Genomic DNA, 24,666 nt, shown 5'->3' with positions numbered 1-24,666 from the left:
CTGGTGATGTTGTCCATCAGAACAAGAGAAGGCATTTGACCCTAAATAAAGCCTTAGATTGCAGAAGGGAGTAAAGATCCTTCATAATAACCATGCCCACCATGACCAGAGCAGAAGACACATCCCCTATTATACCCAGCGACCTGTGTGGAGGACAGAGCAGGAGTGGTCCGCTCTTGAATATAGGTGATGGGGATTCCTAGAACTGAAGATTTTACATAGGGAAGAAACATTTTTCTGGATTTGGGGGAGCCAAGAGCTTCAGTTAATTTGGTTTTAGCGGATAAAAAAAATCAAATAGTTTTCCACTATTAAAAAAAGTTGTTTGAAGACATGATGGAGTTAATGAAGCAACTGCTCACATTATTTCTGCTGAGACATCCACTAACTGATTTATCTCATCTTGATTGTGGAAGCCTATGCCCTTATGCATTCTCAGAGACACATGACCTGCAGGAGAAGCACAGGATTTTCTAGCTCTCTTTGCAGAAGAATGAAGCCTCTGCTTGGAAACTTGTACCTCCCGAGGTTGCTGGTTCCTGCGGAGCTGGAATATGATAGGTGAGTGTGAAGCTGGAGGAGGGGCTGACTGGTATGATTTAGATTGTCTAGGTGGAAAACTTCTTTTCAAGATCAATGCAGCTCGATTCTCCCCTCTTCCTACCCATACACACCACGACGAGATAAGAATAATAATCACTGAAGTTTTATCATTGAACATTACTCTAATAATCTTTAAATAAATGAGTAGATATCTAAAAAAGATTTCCTAGCACAATGTATGATAAATACCAATAAATATGTCATGTTTTGTAATTGAAAAAAGAAAATTGTAATGAAAATTCCATATCCCTCATTTACATAGTTTCTCAATTGGTAAATCACACTATTCTAATTATTGAGAAAATGTTTAAAATGTTTAAAACTACCAAACAATTTCACTAAGACATAATTACTGTTAATGTTTTTGAATAGATAACTACTTAGCTAATTATGTATATAGTACTATTACAAGAATTTTTCAGTTAAGTTGTATTATAAAAATTTTCCTATGACATTCATAATTTATTGAAAACATAATGCAATCACTAATAATATTCCATCATTGCTACCCTATAAGGCAGAGTTGATTTCTACTGTCATTTTTACACATGATACCATGATGAGGATCCAGCTACATGACAATTTTTTTGCTGTTATTGAAAATCTTTGATTATTTCCCTAATATAAGTTATAAGAAGTGGAAGCACTGGGTTAGAAGCTTAGAAAAATTCAAGAATCTTGCTACACGTTGCCAAATTGCCCTCTAAAAAAGTTGCATACGTTTACACTTCCAACAATAGTGTATGAAAGCACTTTTTAAGCATTTGCCCATTTGACAGGTGAAAAATACCTACAGTTGACTTATTTTTCATTTTGTTGATTTCTTATAAGGCTAAGTGTTTTGTCTTATTTGTTACTCATTTTACTGGTTTATAAGTTGCTCCTGTCATTTGCTCTTTTTTGTGTTCTTTCCCTATTCATAATGAATAACTTCTTTGAATATATATTAAACATTGTGTGTGTGTGTGTGTGTGTGTGGTTTCCATATAAAGTGTATTTTCCTTTATTCATACATAGTTTGTTATTCTGCACATTTGGTGTATCTCATCTGGCATGTGTGTTTATAAACCGTATTTCCTCTTTTGTTTCATAGTTAAACGAATCTTGCAACAAGCTTGGTCTCACGGAACAGAGAAATCCACTCCAATTTTGCCCCAGACTAACTGTGCGACCTCAGCCTGTCCCTTAGCTTCATAGGTGGTCTGATTTCAGATATATAAAGGGAATCCAGGATCTATGTGATGCCTAAAGCTGTTTGGACATCACCATCTCGCGTTTTCTATTAGTTTACTTGGTTTCATATAGATACTGCATTTATTTTCTCTTCTGAGATTCTTCATAGATCAATGGCAAAGACTTATGTAGGTCATAGGGCTTTGATTGAAAAAAAAATTAACTTATTTAAAAATATCACAAGCCTTAAAACGTACACATCCTTTGGCCTAGTATCCCTGCTTCTGGAAATTTACACTGAGAAAGCAAACTATGGAAGGAATTGTATGCACTGGGATATAGCTTTATGTACAAGATAAACAAGATATTAAATATTGTAATATTTGGAAACAACCTAAATGTCCCATACTAAGTTATGCAAATGTCAATATGTGACATATGACAATGGGATATTATTTATCCATTAGAATAATAATTATGAAAATTTTAATAGCATGGGGAAAGACATGTTTTATGCTGAAAGATGCAGAACACAAAATGTATGAAAATACTTTAAAACATAAAAGAAAAAATATGTACCAAAATGGACATTGTTCTCTTTGATTGATAATTTTTTTTCCTTTCCCTCAACTATTCTTCATTTTACAAATATTCTACAAAGAAGATGCATAAAACTTTTGTTTAAAAAAATGATTGCCAAGCCCAGGCTAAATTATGGAAGTGATTTGGCTCAGTGGGACTCAGACAAGATGGCTTCCAGTGGACAGCTGCTCATGACTGCACTTGAGGGAAACATTTCAAATCTGCTAATTCTGCTCCTTATTGACTATTTTCATTTTCATTATTATTTACTGATATAAAATAATGTCCACTTTTATATGGCTCTTACCAACTCAAAACATAGATTAGCTGCAAGTTTTGATACTCTTTATTTACTATGTGTGACGTAATACTAGTCTAGAAAATCTAACAAGGATGACAAGCTTTGTAATCTCTCCTTTGATCATTTAGGGAGGTGGCCTGTTATATATATTGCATACTCCCAATAAAAGTGTAAATCTGTAGAATCATTTAGGATCTAGCACTATGAATCAAATGCTTTGAAATTGTTCATCCTCTCTGACCTACTAGTCCCATTCCTGGAATGTAACTCAAGTACATAATCAGAAATGAGCAAAAAATCATTAACTCCAGAATTATTTACTATAAGATAAAACCAGAAAGGGAAATGGCTTTAATATCCAGCATAGATGACAATATTTATGTGCATGATGCTATGAAATATATACTTACTGTCAAACATTATGCAGTCATTAAAAATAATGTTTATAAAGAGTTTTTATTGGTTTGAGAAAATGTCTCTGGTAGAATATATAATAAAAAAGGAGGGAATACAAAATTATATGTAGGTATAATCTGCACTGTATTTATGAAAAAAATATGCACAGATAACAGACTGAAAGGAAATATGCCAAAATATCAACAATGGTTAACTCAGGGAGGTGGGATTGTAGAGGATTATTCCTTCCTTCTCTTTTTTATTTTTCTCCTCTCCATACTTCCTAAAATTTCCACTTATAAGCATATGTTAATTTTGTAAGAAGGAAAAAAAAAACTTTGAAAATACATTACTATCATGAAATATTCATGTAACTGTTTGCTAAGTATTTAAAATACAAAATTTTCCTCAATATTCATTAGGTCTTTTTGCCTCTTTTTACATTCCAGTCAAAATTTCATCAGGCAATCTTTGATGTACAGTATTTATTAATAATGTACCACCAAAGCATCTTTTTCTCTGTTAAACATTTTATGAATTCCTGTTAAAAAAGAATACACAAAGTACAATAATCTCTTCATTTGGTCGGTGAGATGAGACTGGTGGTAATTTGGGGGATTAGCCAGTTTTTTCCTTCTTTCTCTACATGTATTATGCATCACCCAAGTAATTGCCTAGAAACAGGGAACAGCCTTTTCTAGGTTTACGGTTTAAACATTGTTTGAACTAAGTATCTGGGGTTTTGAGGTTTAAGTATTGTGTTTAATTTCATGTTAAAATGATATCAGGGTTTTCACTCAAATCCCGTACGCATCACTTTTTTTTTGCATATTATATGGACCCAGTCATTCAGTGCTGGACTTAGGAGGCATCATACTCACACATTTTGCAGACATTTGCTGGGGGAAAGCCAAATGTTGGTGCTTGATGGTGCCCAGTTACCTTTAATTTATTCCCCTCCATATTGTGAAATTGCCTGGGAATACCAGCCCAATTGAAACAAGAATCCACCAGCTGCCAGGACTGCTTTTTAGTGTAGTCACTTTCCTACGGCACTGAGTAGATGACGGTGATAAAGAAAGACTTGAACATTTGCTGAACTATGTGAAGAAATGAACCGCGTCGCTCTGAGCAGCCACCATCCCTGGTCCCAATGTCGCGTGAAAGCATCCCCAGTGATCTCATTTCCTGGCAGGACAGCCAGTGTGAGGAATGAGAAAGAAGGAAGGGCTGAGAAGACTCTTCTCATTTGCTTCATTTCCTCTCCTCTCTCCATTTTGAAAAAGCACTGAAACTATTTCCCGATGAATTTATAATGCTGATACTTATTTTGTTTTCTATGCAGTCCAAATCAGAGATAGACAATTTATAAAAATAGGCTAATAAATATTTTATGCTTATTTTCTAGAGTATAGTAAAAGTATAATTTAGCCTCTGTAACAAAATCTTCACCCCAACACACTGGGATAATAGCTTCTACCTTAAGGATTGTTGTTAGAATTATATGTAGGAATATATATATATATATATATATATATATATATATATATATGATATGATATATATACCTTAGAACAGTTCTGGCATGCATAATTGCTTATAAAATGTTGGTTGTTATTATTACTGGCTATACTTCAGTTTGGAATTCTCCCTCTCCTGTCCTCAGTACATTTAGTGCACCGTGTAATTGGTAATCAGGCTCTAGCTTATCATACCTCACATTTTATTATTTGATGGTGAAGTTATTTTGCTTTTCATGTGTTTATGTCTCACTTCCTTAAGTGGATTTTAAGCTCTGTAAGAAAGAAATCTATGTTCTATTACTACTACTATTATCTATTATCACTTTTGCAAAGAGTACCAAGTGCCGTTGTGTTGTTGAATGAATTACGATAACAATGCAAATGCTTTGACTGGTGCTTAGAATATAGTGCCCAATAATGGTTAACTAGTGTTATTATAATAGGTATATGTTTGCTGATTATTTGATAAGCACACGAAATGTACTCCTGAAAATTTATGTGTAAATTGAATTTTTTTGAATTTTAAACACACGAAGGGATGTATGTATTTTCCTTATAAAATGATGTTTTGTAAATAATCAGCCTCAACATATTATACCTGTATATATTTTTATATTGAAATTCCTCATTCTGAAGCACTCTAGCTTACCTTTAAAAAATCAAATAAATGATAAATATTAGAAACGAATCCCTGAAAAACATGGAAAAGCATATTGCTCCTCAACTATTACAATTTTAATGACATTTGTTTCTTGTAATCTCCTTCTAAAATTCATTTCATTGTTTTAACTAACTATCTAGACAATCCTATATCATGAGCTTTTCGTGGACAAGCTAAACAAAGTAAAATTCATTTAACAATAAAACATTTACAGTTTTGAAGATAAAAACTTCTGCTAAAGTCAGATTATTATTAGTAGTAGTAGTAACAATTAAAGTCATGGAATTTTGTAGAGAAATTGATTTCCATTAGAGTGGGTGATTATGGTACATGGTGTTAATTGAACAGATTAAAAAATTAAAATGTAGTCAATCCAGTTACTGGAGTTATGTAGATGTGAATAGAGCTTGAGTTTTAATTAATTCTATCAAAATATTTTGTAGTTTGGTATTGTTTGAAGATAACACTAGTTAGATGGCTAAATTATTCTCAATGTAATTTTTATTTTCAATGTTATTGAAGCAAAATAGGGCTTTTACTTAGCTTTGTTTTGAATTACTACTGTGTTTCAACATTTATTAAGGGTTAACTAGGTTCCAGAAATTTGCTTATTTTTAAATGTAGATTAACTTATTTAGTCTTCATAAGAATCCTTTGGTAAGCTGTTATTATTCCCATTTTACAGATTAAAAAATGAAGGCTTAGGGAAAGAGTAAATATAATACCAGAATGTTCAGAGAGAAAAATGTGGGAAAATAGATGAAAGTCATTGAAACATTAGCTAATTAGATCTCTAACATGTTTTCTTGTCACTATCCAAACGTTTATACCTCAGCTTCTCCAAAATCTCACATCCTAGTGCTATTAACACAGAAATCACTTCAAATATATTTATTGGGTAAATGAATGATCAGTTGGTATGCTCTCATAATGAAAATATAACCCTACTTTTTGCTTAGGTAAAGTCTTTTAGCAAGGGAATTAGAACATTTATCCAACATTTGTATGGCTTAGAGAGAGGACTAGTTGTATGACTTACTAGCTCTGTGATTGTTTGCAAGTTACTTAATTTCCCTTGGCTTCAGTGTCCTTATCTGTAAAACATGGACGATAACATTTCACAGGGCTGTAATGTGAATAAATCATATAATGGGCATGATTGTGCTGGCACAATATCTGGCATAAAGGCGAGGCATTGAATAGCTTTATTAAACGGTTTGTCAAAATATAGACCATAAATAGTAATCTAAATAGGCCTATATGTATTATAGAAATTGAATCAATAATTAATAACCCTACAAAACAGAAAGCACCAAGCCCAGAGGGTTTCACTGGTGAATTCTATGAAACATTTAAGGAAAAAGTTATACTGATTCTCTACAATTTCTTCCAAAAGATAGAAGCAGAAGGAATACTTTTTAATTCATTCGTTGAGGCCAACATTACCCAAATACCAAAACCAGGCAAAGACATTATGAGGAATAAAAGATTATAGATGAATATCTCTCATGAACATAGATGTAAAAATCCACAACAAAATATTAGCAAATTGAATCAAAAAAAGTATAAAAAAATTATACACCATGTCCACTGACGGAGATTTATCCCAGATATATATGCAAGACTATTTTAACATTTGGTAATCAATTAATGTAATCCATTACATCAATAGGCTAAAAATTTAAAAATCACATGATCAATGCAGACAAAAACATTTGACAAAACCCAATCAATGATCCTGGAACAACTGGACATCCACACACACACAAAGTGAATCTAGACACAGACCTACATTCTTCACAAAAAATTAAGTCAAAATGGATTTTAGAACTAAATGTAAAATGAGGATAACTTAGGAGAAAACCTAGATAACCTTGGGAATAGTGATGACTTTTTAAATACATCACCAAAGGCATGATCGATGAAGTAAATAACAGATAACCTATACTTTATTAAAATTAAAAACTTTCTTCCTTCAAAAGCCAATGTCGAGAGAAGGAGAAGTTGAGCTACAAAGTGAAAGAAAATATTTGCTAAAGATACATCTGATAAAGGACAGTTATCCAAAACATACAAAGAACTCTTAAAACTCAGCAATAAGAAAAGAGGCAACCTGATTTAAAAAATGGACAAAGGACATGAACAGACACCTCACCAAAGAAGATATGCAAATGGAAAGTAAGCATAGGAAACATTGCTGGAGGAAATGCAAAATGGCACAGTCGCTTTGGAAGACAGTTTAGTAGTTTCTTACAAAATTAACATACTCTTGCCATATGATCTAGCAGTCATGCTCCTTGGTATGACCCAAATGAATTGAAAACTTATGTCCACAAAACGCTGCACACAGGTGTTTATAGCAGCTTTATTCATAATTGCCAAAACTTGGAAGCAACCAAAATATCCTTCAGTAGGTGAATGGATAAATAAACTGTGGTAATCCAGGCAATGGAATATTATACAGCACTGAAAAGAAATGAACTATCAAGTCATTAAAAAGACATGGAGGAAAGTTAAATGCATATTACTAAGAGAAGGAAGCCAATCTGAAAAGGCTGTATACTGTATGATTCCAACTATATAACATTCTGTAAAAGGCAAAACTAATGAAAAGATCAGTGATTGCCAGACCACAGAAGATTTTTAGGGCAGTGAAACTCTTCTGTATGATACTATAATGGTGGATACATGTTACTATATATTTGTTCAAATCCATAGAAAGTATAACACCAACAGTGAAGCCTCATGTAAACTATGGACTTTGGGAAATAATGATGTGTCAATGTAGGTTCGTTTATTATAAAAAATGTACCACTCTGGTGTGGGATGTTGATATTGGGGGAGGTTGTGTGCATGGGGGTGGGTGGGGGGTGGACAGCAGGTATATGGGAACTCTCAGTATTTTTCATCCAATTTTGCTGTGAACCTAAAACTTCTCTAAAAAAGTAAAGTTTATTTAAAAAAAATAAACTGTTGCATAAAGATTCTTACAATTATTTACAGTATTGTGGTTAATATTTCAGGCTTTTCAGTCAGGCTGTCAGGGCTTAAATTCTAATAATACTTTCCCTGTGACTCAATTTCCTCATCTCTGAAATGGGGATAATAAGAATATCTTCTCTTAAAGTTTTTGAGAGAAGTAAATGAGATTTAAATTGCTTAACCCAGTGAGTATCTCGCAGTAAGTTTCAGTTCAATAAATCTTAGCTATTCTTTCTTATACAAATTTAAAAGTGTGTTTATCTACAACATCTTGCTAAATTATCCAAGGCTCCTTGCAAAGTGGGAATGGCTGTCCTCAACCTGCAGATGATGAAACTGCAGTTCAGAGGGACTCCATGGTACCCAAGGTCTCACAATTAGTAAGTTGCAGAGGCAAGACTCCAACACTGACTTTTGTCCTCAAGATGCTGTGCACATTGCTTCCTACTACCTTTTTCATCAACCTTCCAACCCTCATGTTATCCTGGTTTCTTCATCAATTTTTGTCTGTATTTCTTCCCTGTGCAGATCTGTAGCACAACAAAGAAGCTGTGGATAATGTAGTGAGCCCATGGAGGATTCTGGAGACATATTCCTATAACAGATACCACCCCATGGGGGAGGTGAGTATGGACACGTTGGTGGGAGCGTTGGTGGTGGTCACAACCTACTTTAGGATGGGCGAGGGATAGTTCACTGTTAATATCCATAGACTAGAGAGCCTCAGAATGGGAGGTTGAGGTTTGCCTGTGCACTGAGGTCAAGGGATTCCCAAACATCACCCCCTGGCCATCACCATTAAAGATACAAATCCTAGTGATATGAAATAAAAAGGCAAAACAACAAAAAGAAGAAAAGAACACCCCAACCAGTTTTGTTAGTGTAAACATGGATCAAAATTAAACGTTACTCTTGTTAATCAAGTCTTTAGCTGGTTTAAGCTGGGCAGGGCCGATGCGTATATGGATGTGGGACATGGGTGGTGAAGCCTTCTGATTGAATCCTATTTAGCCAGAAGTGTGGTATTTTCAGTTGGATGCAGGGAGCACAGGCAACAGCTCTCAAATGGGGAAAACTTTTTTTTCAAAGAAATATTTGTATTGCTACTAAGATAAGTTTAGTGGTTTCTAAAACTGGATACAGTAAAAAGTATATAAGTATATATATAGTGTGTGTGTATGTTGTAATGTTATGTAAAACTTCTTTTGAAGTATAAATTTCTAAAAATAGAATTACTGGGTTAAATGATATGCACATTAAAATTTTTGACATAAATGCACAAGTTGCCCTCCAACCAGGCTTTACCATTTATTTCCTCAGTATTGGGGAATATATTAATATTTTCCAGAATTTTTCTCAAAAAGTACAAGAAAGAATTTACATTTTCAGGACTTCCCTGGCAGTCTAGTGGTTAAGACTTCTCCTTCCAATGCAGGGTGTCTGGGTTTGATCCCTGGACAGGGAGCTAAGATCCCACATGCCTCTGGGCCAAAAAATGAAAAAAACATAAAACAGAAGCAATATTGTAACAAAATTCAATACTTAAGAAAAAAAAAGAATTTACATTTTCTTCTGTAACAATCACCCCAAAGTACTGAAGTTTCTTAGATTTTTTTTTTTTTTAAACAAGATCCAGTAAGACCCATGAGAAATATATGTGCTGGTATCAGAGATGAGTCACACCTGGCTTGGCCACTTGCTCTGTGACCTTGACCAAGACAGTTAACCTCTTTGTTCCTCAGTTTCCTCATACATGAAAAAGGAATAGCAGTACCTATCCTGCAGCTTTGCGAGTAAATGAAATAAACTACACTTCTACTGATTAAGCAATAAATGATAGTCAGGAAGTCTCATGGCCATTTGAAGGCTGTGTGATTGTACAATGTTTCAGAAGTGTTATACTGGATTGTTGAAATTGATAATTCTCAATCATTTATGTGTAAAGTTCAACAGGGTGTCCTAAGCTTGGGTGGCAGAGTAGACCTTTAAAGAATATGGGAGGAGGGGAGGTCATAATTCATTAGTTTAGTCTTCTAGTTTGTGTGCTAATAAAGAGCGAAGAGTTCAGAGTTCAGTATCTTGATGAAAGAAGCAATTATCTTAATTTAGAGGCAAGCAAAGGATCTTCTTATTGATAACCTCAGTCCTCCCTGGCTGTTTCAGATCTATCAGTGGATGAGTGAGATAAGGGAGAAGTACACGGAAGTGGTGACGTAGCATTTCCTAGGAATGACCTATGAGAGCCGGCCCATGTATTATTTGAAGGTGAGTGAGAAGGCTGAGAATTAGAGTCCCACTCAAGGATATTTATGTACTATCCAGAGGCTCTAGTCAGAAGTATAGACAAGGTTAAAAGAGGCAAGACAGAGAGACTTGGCTTTTCCAAAGTCTTGATTTTAAAATTCAAAACTTGGTGGGGAGGGATAAATTGGAAGATTGAGATTGATACATACACACTACTATGTATAAAATTGATAACTAATAAGGACCTACTGTATAGCACAGGGAACTCCACTCAGTACTCTGTAATGACCTATATGGGAAAAGAATCTAAAAAAGAGTCCAAATACATATATCCATATGTATTTATATAACAGATTCACTTTGCTGTGCACCTGAAACTAACAAAACATTGTAAATCAATTATACTCCAATAAACATTTTTTAAAAATTAAATACTTGTAAATGCTTACATCTTAATCATGAGGGTGGAATCATGTTCTGGAGTAAAGAGAATTTGGAATGGTTGGGTGAGACCACAGGCGTAGGACTTAAAAATAAAGTCCCAGAAGTAAGAACTTATCCCTTAGTTTTCTTCACGCTTGGCCTCCCTCGTCCCTGCTAAGACTGAGGAACTTAGAATCGTGGAGGGTGGCTGGAAAGGACCTTAGACTTTCTGGCTGAGAGGTTTCCAGCTTGTGCTCTGTGAAGGCCTGGGTGCCTCCGGTGCTCCCACAGCGGAAGGGGGACGGGGTGGGGGGCTGCATAAGGGAGAAATCCCCAGTTCACTTCTCATATGTATTTTGAGTTTTTACAAAATTTTCTTTTTTAACACATTTTTTTTTCCCCATAAGAATGTTTGAACATCACGGACAACCTTTATTTTTGGTTCCTTCATTTTATAAGGAAACAAAGACCCAGAGAAGTGAAGTGACTTGTACGAGGTCACACAGCCAGACCGTAGCATAGCCAGAGGGATAACCCAATCTCCAGGCTCTCTGCCCTTTTAACATGTGATACGATGAAAAGTGTCTGAATAACCACTTTTCCACAGGGCCAGGCCTTCTTGGCTCTCAGTTTTGGAACAGTGATTTTTCAATCCTGGCTGCTTAATACTGACGCCTGGGCCCCATCCACAGAGATTCTGAGCTAATTGCTCCAGGATGGGGCCCAGACACCTTTTGAAAGCTCCCTAGGTGATCCTACTGTGTAGGCAGGGTTGACAACAACTGCACCTAACCAGTGGTTTTCAAAGGGTGGTCCCTCGACCGGCAGCATCAACATCTCCTGGGAACTTGTTAGAAATGCACATTCTTGGGGGGTCTAACTACAGATCTACTGAATCAGCAACTCTGTGGGTGGGCCCAGCAACCTGTGTTTTAACAAGCCCTCCTCCAGGTCATTCTGATGCACACTCATGTTACAGAAAAACAGTGCATTTCTAACAAGTTCCCAGGTGGTGCTGATAGCGCTGGTCCAGGACTACTCTTCAAGAACCGCTGCCAAAGTAGTTTGGCATTAAGAACTAGCATTACTTTATTCACTGTAGACACATTAATTTACAAAGCACATCCCCAAATTCAAGAATTACTAACAACTACAAAGAAATCTCGGTGGCTCTGAAGTAGAATTTACCCAGGAGCCGAGTGAGTAATTGGTTGATATGTTAAGTGTGGGCCACCTACCAGCCTGATTTTTCCATAGGCCGTCAAACTCTGAGCTGAGTCAGCCAAAAAGACCTCAAAACATCCTTTGCCTAGGATGTATTTTAAAGAATAGAATTGACACATAACGAGGAGGCAATAAAGATAAACATATGGTCATATACACAGACTCATAAATAAAAGGGGTGATTACAAGAGAGAATTAAAGTAAAGGGTAGATTAGGAATTATGCCAGGAGCTTTGAAAATGGATGAGGCTAAAAGGGAAAACTTCCTTGAATATGATGAATCCAGCCCATAGTTATTTCAATTCGTAAGTTTCTCACAGATATAGAGGGAGAGCCTTCATCAGCCCAGCTCCCAAGAGCTTCCAATGAATAGCATGAGTCCAGGCCATTTACAAACCAAAGCAAGATGTGACTGTGACAAGCATGGGCATGTTCACAGCTTCTTCTCCACCAAAGAGAATCCGTAATTGCCAGGTTCATTCCTACCTATCCCACCTCTGAAAGAGGAGGGAATCTTTCTTTCTTGAGTGAGTACAAGAACAACAAATGGGGAGAGGAGAAAGAAGATTGGGTCAGCTGGGACTGCAGGAGTCTCTAAGGAAAGAGGAAGGTAACGAATGTAATAAGTATCGCAGGAGATTATGCATTTGGATGCTTTCACAGTTTCAGGAAGCTTAAATGCAGACTGGGGTTCAGTTTCACTACCTTTGAGTCATGCACGTTACCACTTGTGCACTTTACCGCTCTGAGTCAGCCCTGTGTGGTAAGGTTTTATAAGGTTTATGAAGATTTAGCCTCTCAGTTTGTGGTTTATGCGTTTATTTAAAGTTAGGGAATAATTTAGGATATGGGGAAGACCAGGCTTTGCATGGGGTACACGGAGGTGTCAGCTTGTGGTCCTAAGAACAATAGCCAAGGTAACCGCAGGAGGCGGTTGGCAGCATGGCCAACAGAAGGGTCATATTGGTGGGTGTCTCTGCCAGCATCCTTGCCTCATCCTTGAAACCACAGAGTGGAAGGAGACAGGTACCTCCAGGGGAATAAAACAACCTGATAACTTTGCTCGGTGGCCTCAATCATAAGCCATTGTTTGATAATGAAATATGAATGTCTCCCCCAGATCAGCCAACCATCCAATAACCCCAAGAAGATTATCTGGATGGACTGTGGAATTCATACCAGGGAATGGATTGCCCCTGCTTTTTGCCAGTGGTCTGTGAAAGAATAAGTGTCTTTCACTTTCTCATAATGGTTAACCACCCCACAAAATACCTGTCATATCTCGGCTTTGGAAAGCAGGTTTCTTTCACATCTTGGCAAGGCAGCTCTCCACTGAGCTGCTCCTTCACCCCAAGGGAAATGGAATTCATAAGTAGCTTCACTGAAAACTGAGTTAGTTGTTCTGTTCTCTTTCTAATGCACCCAAAATTATCTTTATTGGAAGGTAAACAAATCTAAATGGAGAAGAAAATACATCTTGGAAGTCAGAGATGAGTTTGAATCCTGGAGCTCTTTCTAATAGTCTTGTGCAAAATTTCTATCACTAGGACCCCTAGTTTTTTACCTGCAAAAGGTGTATGAAATGACTACTTCAACGTAATCATGAAGAGCACACAATTGTGTGGATTAAGAGATTAACACATGGAAACTACCTGGCACCGTGAATTCTTGCGTATTACCTATATCCCTCCTTTGAGGGAATAAGAAAACTTTAAAATTAATATGAGATACTTTTTGTGTCAGTCTTTTCAGAAACCCAAACATAATTCAACCCAAAAATTATAGTTCTCAAAGTGTGGTTCCTAGACCCATAGCATCAGCATAACTGGGAACTTGGAAGAAATGCAAGTTCTGGGTTTCCACATCACCACCTCATACCTACTGAATTGGGGCTGGGGGTGGAGATGGAGGGTAGGCAGGCTGTAATTTAAAAAGTCCTCCAGCAAGAAAAGCCAATGCAATAAGAAGCCCACGCCCCACAAGGAAGAGTAGCCCCCGCTCGCCGCAACTAGAGAAAACCTCAGCGCAGCAACGAAGACCCAACGCAGCCAAAAATTAAAAAAAAAAAAAAAGTCCTCCAGGTGATTCTGATGCATGGTGAAGTTTCAGAAAGACCGCCATAACGAACGGGACAGTTGAGACAGGATTGGATGGCAAAGGTTGGATGTTCAGTCACCACTTATGATTAAGTTGAAATTGTTAGAAAATTAAGAGAGAAAAGACCTCTTCCCAGGATCATTCCAAATGTTTCTCTATTAAATATCCAGATTCTACAGAACTATAAAGACAACTCAAGGATAAGAAGTCTCCTTAAAAACCTGGACTTCTATGTGCTTCCGGTTCTTAACATAGATGGTTACATCTATACTTGGACAACGGTGAGTACATCGAGTTTGGTCCTGGGATGGGTTCATGAACTAGATCTTGTCTCGGGTTCATTTTCCTGGCCTCAGTCACTGCAGCTATAAAAATGTTTTGGGGCTTCCCTGGTGGCGCAGTGGTTGAGAGTCCGCCTGCCGATGCAGGGGACACGGGTTCGTGCCCCGGTCCGGGAGGATCCCACATGCCGCAGAGCAGCTGGGTCCGTGAGCCATGGCCGCTGAGCCTGCGTGTCCAAAGCCTGTGCTCCGCAACGGGAGAGGTCACAACAGTGAGAGGTCCGCGTATCGCAAAAAAAAGAAAAAAAAAAAGTTTCTAAATCATACCACTCCATAATTAAGAGCCTCTGTTTCCAGAGACTATGAATTCCTCCCCCTCCCCAACCTCGGCTCCCCCAGCCCTTCGTGGGACCCCTTTCTCTGTAACAGCCTTTCTGGCCCGGTATGTGAATCAAGCCCTTCCCTCCCACCTTGTCTGGCGAAACAGGTCTTTATCCCTATCTCTACTCATCAGTCTTCTGCTTCCAGAAATGTGCAGAGACCATCTCTGATGCACCTGGAACAGCCTTTTCCCATCTGCCAAGCTATTTCCCTTTCGCCCTTTATCACTTGGACCTAAAATAATGACTCTCTGAAGTTTTCCTGATTAAGCAGATTGCGTCCACCAGGCACTGTTAATCTGCTTGTGAGGGAAAGGCCAAACTACCCCTCCAATTTGATGGTTTACACGTATATACACTTTGGGTTGTACAGATGTTCCTGTTATTGGGGGTTGCTAGCCCATCTGGGGGACTAAAAATTATATGCACAAGTTTCATAATGTTGAGGCAATTTTTCCAGACAATCCTAAGGAACCATTTTTCATATTCGAGGACCACCCATCATCACTAACACTGTGATTCATGAGACCTTAGAATGGCAACTTCCCTATGTTCCTGTTACAGGATCGGCTTTGGAGGAAATCCCATTCATACCATAATAATGGCATGTGTTTTGGGACAGATCTCAATAGAAATTTCGATGCATCTGGTGTAGTTAAGTACATGCTTCGTAGATGAACTGATGAATAACGACACACAAAACAAATGGAGCAGAGAAGCCAGAAAAGAGGTGAATTACTAGAATTAGTACTATTTATATATATACCTTTTGAAATAAACATCTAATTCTGTACAGCTTTCTGGACTTCCTGGTCAGTGTTACTCCCTCTAAAGAGGTGATATTATCTATACAGTAAGAACAGCAACACTGAAATGCAGGACTCTTTTCAAGTGAGACTGGCTAAAAAAGGGCAAAGAAGACCTAGACCAGTGTGAATATTTTTGAAATCCATCACTTTGTTTTAAAATATACGAATTGTTATAAAGGAAAATCAGAGAAGTATCCTTGCAAATTATTTTACAGCAGGAGGGCAGAAGTAAACAAGGCAAACATTTTCTTCTCCTTAAGGCAGTTTCATGTTTCTGAATCTCAACAAGTCCAATGGATTGGAAGCAAATAGAGGTACGGATGGTTAAGAGCAGTCTGGTTAAAAACCAGATGGGAAAGGTTAACATTCAGACTCGGCGGCCCTGTGGTATTGAAAAAATTGCTTCATCTCTAGGCTTTAGTTTTCTCTTATTTTTAAAACATGGCTCAGAGTAATACCATCTTATCAGTAGGTTGTTGTGGAGATTCAATGAGATGCCACACAGGAGGGGCTTAGCACAGTGCCCTGCATGTAAAAGGTGCTCTGTTGTTGGTCCTTATTATTACTGGTGAGAAGGACAGACTACAAAATAGCTTTTTGTGTTTTTTTTTTTGTCCTTGCGAAATAGCTCTAATGAGACTCAAGCCAGTAAGACAGCAAGAGATATACTTAGGGCAACAAGACTATAACAGAGTCTGACCCTGGAACCCAAGAACAGGTTCCCAAGCATTTGTTTCAGGGACCACCAAAGGTTTAAGTGAAAGATTATTGAAAATGCCATTCCATTTTGCATCTTCCTTCCCGGGCCACATAAGCAGGGGTCTGTTTCTAAATCTGCACGTCCGTCCTCCTGCCTTCCTGAGTTCCTCCTTGAATGACTTATTTTAGCAGGACAAAATTAGACAAGCAAAGGCAAGCCTTAATTCCACCCACAGATGTCCTGAGCAAGGCTGGCTCCTTGACCTTGGTCAGTGCTAAACGGAGATCGTGATGCCTTCCTTGGGGTTTCCTGTATGTTTCAGGTATCGGTGCATCTCACAACTGCCAAGATTTAACATTCTGTGGGACAAGACCCATGTCTGAACCAGAGACTAAAGTTGTTTCCAGCTTTATCGAGAGCAGGAAGGAGAACATTGCCTGCTTCCTGACCATGCACTCTTACGGGCAGCTCATCCTCATGCCTTATGGCTACGACAAAAATAAATCAAGTAACCATGAAGAACTGGTAAGACCATTGAGCCAGAGCCTTGAGAAGCCTCAGCACGACCCTGCCTTCCTTCCCTGATTCCCATTTCTAGGGTTTTGGCTCCAGCCTCGCTTTTGTTCCCTTTGCTTTTCCTTATTTCCTTTCTCCTGCTTTTCACACCTTGCCAGACGCCTGCTGGGAAGGCTTCAGGTTAAATGCTGCCTTACCTGCATTAATTAACTACCTATTTCAAAAAGTGTCAAGTTGGGAGACATCTTAGGTATTCGTGTATAATATAAATGAGATGATTATGTTAATAATCTGCAGGAATGCGCTTTCATTTCTGTAAATTCTCTTGAAGCTCCGTTCAGCAATTATAGCTTTTGAACCGTGCTTTAAAGAACTTCCCAGCTGTTAGTGGAATATGGCATATCTAAAATAACATGGCTAAATAATATCTGCTCTCTTCTCTGCTAAACACAATGCTTTATTTTCTTCTAAACTATGCCTCTAGTATTTGCCTAGGAATATTTGTAAGGGGAAGTGCTAGTGAAATTCAAGCTGGGGCAGGGAAAGTCTGCTTTGTCTTATCCAGGGTCCTTCTCTGAAGCTGTGTTTACCCAAGTCCTGGTGGGCAGAATTGTTGAAAAGGACTGGGCTCTTTGCCTTTTTGTGAACCTGAGAACAATAGAACTAAGTCAAAGAAAGGGTCAATTTATAATTGTTGTAGTTATTTGTTATCTTTTCTTAAAAGTTATTTTTTCAGTTTTTAGTTGTGGTAAAACATACATAATATAAAATGTACTGTCTTAACCATTTTTAAGTGGACAGTACAGTAGTGTTAAGTATATTCACATTATTGTGCAACCAATCTCCAAAACTTTCATCTTGCATCATTGAAATGTCTCTACCCATTAAACAAAAAATCCACATCCCCCTTGTCCCTGGTAACCACCATTCTACTTTCTGTCTCTATGAGTCTGACTATTCTAGTTACCTCATGTAAATGGAATCATACAGTATCTATCTTTTTGTGACGGGCTTATTTCACTTAGCATAAAGTCTTCAAGCTTCACACCTGTTGTACCATGTGTCAGAATTTCCTTTTTTTTTTTAAGGCTGAATAATATTCCATTGTTATGTATATACCACATTTTCTTTATCCATTCACCCATCAATGGTCATTTGAATTGTTTCCACCTTTTGCCTACTGCAAATAATACAGCTATGAACATAGGTGTACAAATATCACCTTGAGATCCCATTTTCAACTCTTTGGGGTATATACTCAGCAGTAGAATTGCTGAATCGTATGGTAATTCTATTTTCAACTTTTTGAGGAACCATCGTACTGTATTCTACAGCAAGTACACCATTTTCTGTTCTTTCCAATAGTGAATTAGAGTTCCAGTTTCTCCACATTCTCACGAACACTTGTTATTTTCTGCATATCTTTAAAAAATTGTTTTTTAAAACAAGCTCCTCATTATCAATAAATGCTGGGCTGGATAGGGGCTAATCTTGCTCTGTTCTTAAGATCACAGAAGGCTGGTGGCCCATTGGCTCTGTCATTCCTCTTGTCCCTCTCCCACTGGAACATCACCCATAAAACACAGGTCTGGGCACTAAAAGAAAAACCACTATAGATCTTTGCTGAAGGCAGCCCTTCCCCCCAGAAGTCAAAAATATCTGTCAGTACCCCAATGTCTTTCCTGCAATTGTTTTCGGACATTTGTACTACGTGATCATTTTGCAAGAGGTGGAGATAACATTTACCTATAACTTTAAAAATTACAAAGAGATTTTATGGCCATTACTTCATCTGATCCTCATGACAATATAATAAGCTCATTTTGGAGATGTAGAAATTAAGACCTTGAGTTAATTATATTTCTAAAGTCCCTGTAGACAGTAAATGTTGGAGTCTGGGCTTGGAACTCATGTCTTTGGACTCCAGAGGCCACATTCATCTGACCACAGAACACTGCCTTTCTCCGCTCAGGAAGGGTTTGCAACTTCTGGAAGCTGTCATCGACTTAGATGCCCAGTCCACTGTGTCCTATATCCTCCTCATTTCTGTGCCAGAAGTTCTATTTCTTCAGTAAAGAAATGTACAGAAACAGAAATTTTAGTCAAGAAGCCCAGAACCCTCCTTACTTCCCAATTCCTGTGATATTTGCCATAAATGTTTACTTTCTGCTTAAAGGATTCTGTGACAAATACAAATGAACCACCTAAGTCAGGCCATTATAGATATTTGATGGGACAGGCCTTCTACCAGCAGAAAAAAAGAGGTCTATATACTCCGGTATTTTTCTAGAGAATTTAATTTCCTTTTTAGGTTCAGGAAAGCAGTTACTACATCTCCGTTTTTGCAAGGTTTGTATTCAAATGTCACAGGGTCTTGGACTGCTGATTGGCTGTCTCATTAGAGCCCTCTGGCCACAGAGGGGGCACTGGCATTGCCGTTACCAGAAGGTGGAATTCGAAGATGGGAATTACTGGCCATCCTCAATACTCTGTGTAGAGACTGGAAAATTGAATTGAGAAAGATTGCTTCAATTCTGTATCTCTTACCGCCTTAGGTGTTGAAGAATTAGCATAACATTCATCACTAAGACTTTTCCATAAAAAGACTGAAAATGTTGCCACCATGTATCAAACTCATAAAAGCTAGTTAGCAGTGTTTTTAGGTTCTTAGTGATAAGCTTTGATAGAGTACACAAAGATAGAATCACACCAACTGTTCAAGGAGTTTTCCATTTCTGGTATATTTACAACCACCAGAGACTAGTAATTAATCTCTATGTATTTACAAAACCAAAAATTTGTAGAAATCTTCATAAATATTATACTGTATGATAGACAACTTGGCAATCACTAAGTAGGGGAAACAGAACTATATATACCCTCATTCTAAACTGCTCTGGAGATTAGAATAGCTATAAGAAATCTAATGTTTCAAATGCTGATATTCTTTGCATTGGAACCCTTTCCATATCAGCCCCTGTATCCCATTCCAAGCTCCATCCTCCCACACCCATGCCAGGGCCTTAATCAATCTTTTTGAGTGCTTGCCTGTGAATATATGTCTACAGGAAATTCTCTGGGCCCAGTGAAGAAGTTATTAAGCAGGCATGATGTCTTTAACAATGTAAATTATGCACTACAAGCAAAGGGTTTTTATTATTTTGACTAAGAAGGACAGCAGAGCAATTGGCTTTCTATGGCCTTGCAATATAGTGTCAAAAAGAAAGAGAAGAATAATCAAGAGTTTGACCCTTTGAGATAGAAGGCAGAGTCTAGGGGAATCTTCATTTCATCTTCTCAGAAAGGACCAAACCCATAAGCTAAGGATCACAACTGTGTGCTTATCATATATGTTATATTTCTTACTCCTATCTACTTGCCCATGGTAATTGCTTGTGGAATCATTAAAAAAAAAAATCAAAAGTTCTTTTGTCAATAAAGAAGAGGAAACTGGGAGACTCTTTCCCTCCCCACAGCCAAGATTTGAGGAAAGGGAGCAATATAGGATAAAATAAGTGAAGGTTGGCAGTGGGAAGAAGAATCATGATCTGGGGTGAGCTGCAGGAAACAAAAAAGAATGCAAGAAACCATTTGAATAGAAAATGTAGCCTGGAGCTGCTCCATGTAACCCAAATTACAGTTAAGACCAGTTAACATGGAGTTTCACTCAAAGAAACACAGGAACACATGGGAATTAAAAATAATTAAAAGCAATTCATATCTCTACCAGAGACTCTCAAAGAACTTCAAAAAGGATGTAGTTGCTATTTGTTAGCAACTCTTTCTCTAGGCTGCATGCTCTTAATTTCACTCACACACAGCAGCTACCCTGAATCCTTTCTCTCCACTCTTCATTCTTATTTCCTTACTGGAATTTCTCTCTCTAGAAATCCCCTTTCTGACTCTCCTTTCCTTCTTATAATTTCCTCTTCTTTCTACAAACAGCTCTTGTACCTCTTCCCAGTGTACTTGTACTTCTTTAGCCCTTCCTGCCCATCATCTCAGTTCTGGACAACGCAAGCCCAGCAACTAGGGCAGACACAGAATCTCTTTACAGGAAGAGAAGGAGAAGGTAAAACTCTTAGTAGTGAGTGGAGAGGAGTCAAAAAGCTTGCAAATATGTTTAATGTTGAATCTTAGCACACACACAGAAAGTGCAAAGTCCTACTGCTGCACAGGACCCCATAACCACTTATTACCTCTCCTAGTCTTCCTTTTGAATTTCACTATGCCTATCCCCACTCTAACCAGACACCACCTTGTCACACCTTGGGATTCAGTCAGACAATACAGGACCAGGAAAAGAGAGACAGAATCTAAAACTAGATCTGTCACTGGTCAGGAGAAGAAGTCAAGGGAGCTGACGTACCTGTAAGTGTAGTCAGGCTGCCCTCAAGCGTAAAGCAATTGTGGATCCAGGCAGGGAGTGGCCAAGGGGATTTTGGTGGTGTTTGTATAGACCCCAAGGGGAAGTAGTGGGATACACCATCGGGTGGGTAGAATATAGCATTAGGGAATCTAGGGTAGGGAATACTTAGACTATCAAAAGGTATGCAAGGAGATTTATCAGACAGTCAATAAATATAACCAATATACTTGGACCTCAATTAGTGACTCTGATCTCAGGAAAAGGTCTGAAGAGAGCAAGGCTGAGACCTTAGAAATCATCTAGTTCTGAAGGATTTCCAATTCAGTAAGGTGACATGGGGGTAGATAGAAGGAAGTGTGTCATTTTCTGCTCTGAAAATCTATGAGCCTATGAGAGATAAGTATCAAATACCTTTAAGGAAAAACAAGAGAGAAGTAATAAGGGAAGCATGAGCAAAGGGCTATGGGAGAAAAAAGTGGGGAGAGAGAATCCACTTAGGGTGCTCAAGAAATGCCTATGGAGAACTTAGCATTTGAGAAGGTTCTTTGAGTTTGCGTAGAATTTCAACAGAGAAGAGGTAAGGCATCCCAAGTAGAGGAAATATCCTGAGAAAAGGCGGAGAGGCTGAGGAACATGGGGTATGTCTGAGCAACTGTGGGAGAACTTGAGTTTGACTGTAATCTAGGGTGGGATCTAGAGAATATAGTGTTGGAAATGTGGGTTAGATCCCTATCGTAGAGGATCTCAACTAGTAGACTGAGAAGTTTATACAAATGCAGTGGGTAACTGAGAGTTATTGAAGGTTTTCAGCAGGATCATTATGATTGTCCTGCTCTACAAAGGTTCACCTGGAAGTCAGGGAGATCAATCGGGATTAAGGATTGGCAAGAGGAAGGAAAACCTATTAGAAGATGACAGCAGTCCATTTCAGAGTTAATAAGACTGAAATAGGGTGATGGCATTAGAAATGCAACTTGGTAACTGTTTGAGAGAAGAGTCAAAGATGATTGTAGGAATTTACATGTTGGGGGCACATGATAGGTCAGAACTATGAAAATCAAAACAGCCTTATTAGTGGAGGAGATGATAAAATTGGATAGGAGTATGTTGAGTCTAAAGTATCAGAAGACTACCCAGGTATAGATGTTCAATGGGAAGTTAGAAAGATGGTCTGGAACTCTGAGGATGGATTTGGACAAAATAGCAAATGCTCTGAATTGTTGGATTTATTTTTAACACCAGATATCTGTCTCTGCATTTCCCACCTACAGATCCAAGTTGGACAGAAGGCAGCAAATGCATTGAAAGCAAAGCATGGAACCAATTATAGAATTGGATCTAGTGCAGATATTTTATATAAGTATCTTTTTTTCACCTCTTCAATAGTATCTAAAGCACAAAAGAATTCAGTGGACTTTGGAGACTGGAGTGGACAGGATAGAAGAGTTCCTCGGATCAACAGGAAGTTGTACAAATCAAAATGACCAGGGATAAAAGGGAGTCTGTACAAATCCAGAATTGTGCTCTCTAGGGATAAGGTGTGAGCTAAAAGCAAAAATTAATACACTGGCTCAGACCAGTACTCCCTCTGGCTTCAGTTAAAAAGAACTGGCAGGGAGAAGGCACAGGAGTTAACAGGAAAGACATTTTCCAGTGACCCTTGGTCGGTTGATTCAGTTCCCAGAGGACCATCAGGCAAAACAGGTGGGGCCTGGAGTTTAAAAAAAAAAAAAAGGATTTAGTTGAAAGGAGAGTGCATTGCTTTCCCCATCCCAAGCACCCCCTCCTCCACCCACTGAAGGGCAACCGAGATGATATTTTCTTAATATCATCATTTTAGTGATATTGGTCATTTTGTTTCTGTTCCTTTACAGGTCAGTTGAATCTTATCTTCCAATATCAGATTGTCTTGTCTTTGATTCAGCTGAGAAACTTTAACCAAACCTCTGCTATGTGCCAGGCATGATGCCAGGCATTGTGGGGATAGATGTGCCAGGCATAATGCCAGGTATAGTGGGGATGGTGAGTGGAGACAGAAGCGGAAAATGTCAAGGAGAGAGAGAAGGCAGCTATTCATAGATCTTAATATGAAAGAGTTGATTTATTTTGCTGGGTTGAACTTTAGTCCCTGAAATGGCTGTAGAAATCTGTCCTTTCACAGAATAACTTCTAACTCTTCCTCCATATTTTCATTTGTAGATGCCATTTCAGGGTTTTCATGAGACTGGGCTTGGGACATTGGGATCCCCTTCTCATATGCATTTGAGCTGAGGGACATATGGGTACATATGGGTTTGTCCTGCCAGAAACTCAGATTCAGGCCACCTGCGAGGAAACCGTGGAGGCTGTGCTTTCAGTCCTGGATAATGTGTATGAGAAATACTGGTATTCAAACAGTGCTGGAAAGGTGACATCTACTGCTGTGGTGTTGAGCTTGCTGATGTCCTTCATGTTTCTTCTGTAGGTGCATCCTACCTAGGCCTGCTCAGCCCCAGAGACGTGGATATAGCTGCATGAAAGGTGTTTGAGGCTATGGAGGAACCAAATAATTTAACTAGAAATACTTTCTGTTTCAAAAAAGATGAATCATCTTTGCATTTTAATGTTTGTTCTGCTGGTAATTAATTGTTATTACTTTAGTAGACTTTAATATTAGTTAGTTATTGGTACAATAATGCCACAAACCAAACCACTCTACAATTCAGTGACTCACAAATCTATAGGTCAGCTAGGAAGTTCTGCTGATCTTGGCTGTGCTCACTTATATATCTGTGGTTTGTTTCAGGGCAACTGCCCCAGGGTCTAGAAAGTTTTTTCCCATCTAAACTCTTTGAAAATTTTGCTCATGCCTGGGACCCAAGTTCACACTCAATTTTGTGTAATCGCGTTAGTAGTGGCATTCAGAAGATGAAGTTATATAATCTCTCTATATAGCTGTTGCTGGTTTTATTTATTTATTTATTTAATGTTTTATTTATTTATTTAAAAAAATTTTTTTGAGAATCTACAAGGTACATTTTGCTAGGCTCTGGGATTACAGTGGTGAATAAGGTAGACATGGTTCCTGTTCCCCTGGAATTTCTGTTCCAGTGGGTGAGATTGATTGGAATGGACACTGTTGCATACCAGACAAATCTCATCTCTGGGGAACCATAATAATCAAGAACACAAATATATAAACTAAACCTTGCATCTTGTGACAGGGGCTATAAGAAAAATAAAGAGTAAGTAGAGAGGTAAGCAAGGGCCAGATTGTATGTTTCTGGGTACACAGGTGTTTAATTGTGCTATTGTCTATTACACTTTACGTGCTCTTCAGGTAGCATCTATGACTGTCATTTCCTATGTATCTCTATGTGACACCTTGAAATGATGCAAAGCACTTGTCAGGCTTTGAACAAA

The 24,666-nt window shown here is 38.1% G+C and overlaps 1 protein-coding gene across 1 annotated transcript; it reads left to right on the top strand.

Annotated features, from left to right (window-relative positions):
* The first annotated feature begins 493 nt into the window (after positions 1-493).
* On the top strand, positions 494-23,728 carry CPO (carboxypeptidase O). The gene is given in 10 exon segments (XM_060017080.1): positions 494-584; positions 8,768-8,844; positions 10,385-10,486; positions 13,233-13,340; positions 14,380-14,490; positions 15,435-15,540; positions 16,702-16,904; positions 22,536-22,620; positions 23,464-23,540; positions 23,543-23,728. Coding segments are annotated over 10 exon segments (1,146 nt in total).
* The last annotated feature ends 938 nt before the right edge of the window (positions 23,729-24,666 follow it).

Source organism: Delphinus delphis, chromosome 7 (assembly GCF_949987515.2).
Source record: "Delphinus delphis chromosome 7, mDelDel1.2, whole genome shotgun sequence".
Taxonomy (NCBI): Eukaryota; Metazoa; Chordata; class Mammalia; order Artiodactyla; family Delphinidae; genus Delphinus; species Delphinus delphis.
The sequence above is the reverse complement of the archived record's forward strand: the minus strand, read 5'-3'. Positions and strand labels throughout refer to the sequence as shown.